The sequence below is a fragment of the Triticum dicoccoides genome, chromosome 7B (assembly GCF_002162155.2).
Source record: "Triticum dicoccoides isolate Atlit2015 ecotype Zavitan chromosome 7B, WEW_v2.0, whole genome shotgun sequence".
Classification (NCBI taxonomy): Eukaryota; Viridiplantae; Streptophyta; class Magnoliopsida; order Poales; family Poaceae; genus Triticum; species Triticum dicoccoides.
The window spans coordinates 419344118-419349742 of NC_041393.1; the positions used below are offsets into that span (position 1 = coordinate 419344118).

At 40.6% G+C, this 5625-nt stretch overlaps 1 protein-coding gene across 1 annotated transcript; it reads left to right on the forward strand.

Moving 5' to 3' along the window:
• Positions 1-4421: 4421 nt before the first annotated feature.
• On the forward strand, positions 4422-5493 carry LOC119335801. The gene is made up of 2 exons (XM_037607880.1): positions 4422-4582; positions 4698-5493. The coding sequence occupies exons 1-2, from the start codon at positions 4570-4572 to the stop codon at positions 5405-5407; spliced, it is 723 nt and encodes a 240-aa protein (XP_037463777.1). The 5' UTR covers positions 4422-4569; the 3' UTR covers positions 5408-5493.
• The last annotated feature ends 132 nt before the right edge of the window (positions 5494-5625 follow it).

Here is a 5625-nt window from a genome sequence, read left to right on the forward strand (position 1 = left end):
CGCCGCCTCCCTCCCCAGCCCGCGCAGCCACCGCCGCCGACCGCCGGCTCACCCCGCATCCCTCCCTGGCCGGCGCGGCCACCGCCGCCTCCCTCCGCCCACGCAGCCACCGCCGCCTCCCTTCCCAGCCCGCGCAGCCACCGCCACTGACCGTCGGCTCGCCCCGCCTTCTTCCTCGATCCACCGCGGCGGCGGCCTCCCTGCCCCTGGACAGCGCCTCCCTCCTCGATCCACCGCGGTGACGGACTCCCTGCCCCTGGACAGCGCCTCCCTCCTCGATCCACCGTGGCGGCGGCCTCCCTGCCCCTGGACAGCGCCTCCCTCCCATGGATCCACGGCGACGGCGACCTCATTCCCCCTGGAACCGCAACGGAGGCCTCCCTCCTCTGCTTCCAACGCGGTCACTCTACTACATGGCATAATACCGTCCAGGGCCGTCCACCTCCTCTCCATCTTGAAGTTCAATTTGGTTTTTCCCAACATGTAGTAGCATGTGCTGTACTTTTGCAACTTGATCTTTCTCCAAAACAAGTGTAGCCGCTACGTGATTTACTGAAGAAAAGAAGCGAAAGTAGAAAGTTTAGAGAAAAAGGTAGGAAAAGGTAGGAAAATCACGTCTCCAGAGGTTATAGCTTGGGCCTCCCCATGACTCCATCGACACAGGTCTCCCATGCTCCTCCGTCCTCCGGTTGAGGACATCTCGTGCTGGATGCCAAGCTCCAGCGCGGTGGAGGCATGCAGCCTTGTCCCCTTCGCTCCCTTGCCACCACATTATCCTTGCTGTACGGTGATAAACAATTCATGTGTGTCGTTGTGCCAGCTCTGTGTTAGGATGTGTGTTGTACTATTGTGTCAATTGTATGGCAGGCTTTTGACAGTTCAGCTACAGGAATAACAATAGGTCGACTTTCGTAATACAGTGCAGTAATAGAATATACGGCTAGTGTGCACCGTAGTAAAAGGTTCCGCTAAATAAGCCTGATCTGGACGATGCACTAGTAGCTCTGTACATTGGGTTTGCTTTGTTCAGTGATGTGCTGTAGACTGTTGGTTCGCTAGCTTTACCCATCGCTGCTACATCACGTGAAAGCTACAAAAAAAAATTGATAAACCAGAGGTGATGCGCTGGTCGGAAAATGCAATGGGAGAGTATGAGAGCAAATTATTTCCATTTCAAGGAAAAATAAAAAGTATGAAGTTCAATTTTTATTTAAAAATGTCGGATGCTTCAACTTATTTTAAAACCATATTTTTTTCCTAAAAAATGAAACTAAGAAGTTCAAATTAAAATAACAAAGAAGTTCAAAGTTTATAAAAACCTCGGGTTTTTTCTCATTACTAAGAACTTAAATGAAGAAGTTCAAATTAAAATAAAAGGAAAAACCAAAACAATTTAGAAGAATTTCCTTTTAAAAAACTAGAAGTTCAAACTAAAATAACGAAGTGGTTCAATATTTATTAAAAAATCTAGGATTTTACCGTTTAAAAAAACTCAAAACAAAATGAATTTCCCCGTTACTAAGGGTCATCAATAAAAAAGAACAAACTGAAGGTTACTAAAGGAAACAAACAAGAAGTTAAAATTACATAAACAGAGTACTTCAAAATTTATAAAAAAGAAATGTATTTTCCCCGTTTGTGAGAAGACCAACAGAAATTCAAATTAAACCAACGAAGCAAATCAATGTTTACTAAAAGCTCAAATTTTTAAAATGGCAAAAAATGACGACCGACCTTCAATTGCGTGTAATTCGACGTATACACAAAAATGCGACAGAAGTTCATAATAAAAACAACGAGAAGTTCAAGTACTATAAGGAATGCATTTCAGGTGAGAATAAAAAGTATAGAAAAATAAAAGCTTAAAAAGGTTGTTGAAAGAAGTTCAAGTTCTCTGTCCGGAGAAGTTCAAAAATTCTTGCGAGAAAGGTTCACTTTGTATTTCCATGTTCTACTTTTTCCGTATAAAAATCGAATACAATTCTTTACTCAAAAAATATAAAAAGGTGAAGTTCATATTGAAATAATAGAGAAGTTCGGAGTTTATTAAAATATAGGATTTACCTGTTCAAAAAAAACACAACGCCATTTTTTGTACTTTTAAAAACAACTCACAAATGAAAAAAAATGGTTGCTAGAAGTTCAAGTGCTCGATGAGGAAAAGTTCAAAAAATTCTTGTGAGAGAGGTTCACCGTGTATTTAGATGTCCAAAATACGTAAAAAAAAATATGTTGTTTTTTGGGTTTTAAAATAATTCTCTTAAACCAGATAGAAGTTCAAAGTGATAATAACCAGAAGTTCACGTACTACATGGTGTGTATTTCATACAAGAAAAAAAACAAAATAAAGTGAAATAGAGTGAAGTTCAAACAGACATGCCTCAGAAGTTCAACTACTTCACGCAGTGCAAAAAACAGCACATCAAAAACAAAGTGAAGTTCAAACAGACATGCCCCAGAAGTTCTACTACTTCACGCAGTGCATTTCCGTTTGCGATGAACGCAGAAATCATGATCTCGCCATTTTCTAATTTACCTTAAAACAGCAGGAATATTATTTATGTAAATTCAAGTCCTCGGTCGGAGAAAGTTAAAAAAAATATTGTGAGAGAGGTTTGTACAAAAAGAATATCATTTGTGTAACACTGACGAAAGGGATGGAAAAATTACAAACGAGAATACGTCACAGAAGTTCAATGTAAAAACAGCATGAAGTCACCTACTGCACTGAATGAATTTGAGATGAAAAACTTTTAAAATCGTCGCGAGTATGAAAAAATGATCAACACGGGAAATTTGCGTGTTTACAATAGCTTTCCATCGGTATATCACTTGCTCAATTCCAGTGAGTGGATGGAGAGCTACGAGCAGTGGATGAAGAGCTACGAGCAAAAAAATCACGTGAAAAAACAGAGTGAAGTTCAGGTACACGCACCGAGAAGTTCAGGTTCTTCACGCGGTGCATTTTCAAATAATCTGTTTCGCGGTAGAGGCAGAACGAATGATCCCACCATTTTTGGAATTACTTGAAAACGGCTAGGAATCAGAGAAAACCATCAACATAAAAAAGTTTCACATTTTCCGTAGCTTTTCAACGGTATATTATTTGCCCAATTCCGATAAAGTTTGTAGAAATTACGACAAAAATACGTTTTTCGCCATTTTCAAAACTGACTTAAAACCGTAAAGAATTTGGAGAAACAATACATACCAAAAAGTTTCACATTTGTTCAAGCTTTCCAACGCCATATCATTTGCTGCATTCGGACGCACGGTTAAAAAATTAGCTCGAAAATATGAACTCGGTAGGACTTGGACCATTTTCTAAATTACTCTTAAACCATTCAAAATTAGAAAAACAATTTCTAGATGAAAAAGTAGTGCATTTTCATAAGCTTTCCAACGCCATATCATATGCCTCCATTGGATTAGCCGTTTAGAAATGACATCGAAAAAACGAACTCAACTGTTCGGTTTACGAAATTTTACATTTTTTCAAATTACTCTTTAACCATAGGGAATTAGAAAAAACTTTCAACATGTGGAAGGAGCGGTTTTGCAATAGCTTTCCAACGCCATATTATATGCCTCATTCCAATAAACGGTTTAGAAATGCGATCGAAATTACGATTCACGTTTTTTGTGTGAAGAAAAAACGGTTTTCAAAACTGTTCTTAAACCGCTTACATTTTGCGAAAAATTTAACTTGGGTCATGATACTCATGTCCATAGCTTTCCAACGGTATATAGCAAGCCCCGTTTGGGTAATGTTGCGGGAAGTTCAACCTAGCACAGGGGGAAGTTCAGGTCGAACAACTCAGGCAGTAAAATCGCAAAAAAACGCGAGTCCTTCACGACCCGAGTGCAAAATCCGCCTATGAGCGAGATTCCTATCTAAAACGAGTATTTAGTTGCTAAAAATCGTTTGAAAATTACACTTACATCACATGGAACACGACTAACAAGAAAAACTCGCGGTAGAAGGCACGGTTGCGAAGATAGCCCGAAGGTCGGGTTCGTACAGAGAGAAGTTCAGGCACGTTACTCAAGCAGTTCAGGTTGTGATCAGAATAGTGTTTATATATATATATATATATATATATATATATATATATATATATATATATATATATATATATATATAGGGAAATTTCATACTACTACCGGGGGTAGTTACCCCCTAAGAATCCACCGTAGATCTCAGCTTCCTGGATGGAGCGTGAGTTTTCTTGTATGTATCGTTGTCAATGCTAACGGGCTAGCAGAAACTAGCACCCGACCCATTTGCCATTGCTTCTAATTTATTTAATTTATTTATTAGGTGCTTATCCCGTTGTTTCTGTTGTTATCCCAAATTTTGAATCAGGCTAATAACCGACCAAGACTATTTCCTACGCAAAGCCATCCTTATCCAGCTATTAAGAACCTAGGTTGTTGTTGTACGCGCTAACAAACTTTTTAGTATCTGCCAAGCCGTTTCTTTCATCGCCGGCTGGCGCCCGTGGATCGGCGCGGTCGCAAGTATTTTTCTGCCGCCGGCAAGACGGTGAAGAGAAGGGCTGGCCAACGATGGTCCGATCTGGTATGTGATGAGACAAGAGTTCCTACGTCCATGCAACTACTAATCCTTCTTATACATCGGCCTACAATGACTCGAAGCCTCATACGTACACTGAGTTTTGTTTACCCCGTTGTAGGTATGGGCAAGCCCGGCGGTAGCGGTAGCAACTCCAAATCTGCATTTAGGCGAGCTCTTTCGAAAGTACATACTCATAGGCAAGAACAGGGGTCTGCCAAAAAAGCTTCCGATGGCTCTCGCTCAAAGAAACGGAGCTCCGTCAAGAAGAAACCATGGAAGGACAAGTTGTACACCAGGTGTGCTCCTTCTATCATTATAGATCTCTTGGAAGACCTAGGTGAGCAGCAGAGAAGGCTTGTAGAAGAGATGGGTTTTCAGGGATTATATAGTCTGAAGCTACATAAGCTGAATAAACCGATAGGAGCCTGGCTCCTAAGTAAATTTGATGCGGAATTGTTGCTTTTTTTCGCTGGGACAAGCAGGGAGCTCAAGATGACACCCGAGGATGTTAATCGTGTGAGTGGACTCCCTTGTTCCGGCCAGATCATAATACCTCCAAGCACACAGGATGTTAGTTCCATGAAAGCATATTTTTGTGGTGTTTTTAGAAAAGATTCATGGGATGAAATCACCATCAGTAGCCTTTTGAAGATAATTTCAAAAAAATATGTTGATCCGATGACAAATGATGAGATCCTCCAATTCAAGACCGCGTTTGCATTTTGTGTTGTTACCAAATTCTTAGCTCCACAGTCCCTTAATAACTTCATATCAACACGATATCTGAAACCGGTGTTTGATATGGCGAACATTCATACATACAACTAGGCACACTTTGTACTCGAGGAGCTCCGACAGGCCGCACTATCCCTGCAATTAAAACTTAAGCGTGCAAAAAACATTGGATACATCAATGGATGCATGTTAATACCTCAGGTTTGCCTAGTACTAATTAATACTTATTTTTATACGCTTGTTTCTGTACTGATATAACCAAGCTACATTTATTCATTCAGATTCACTACCTGGACAGCTTGGAAATTGGC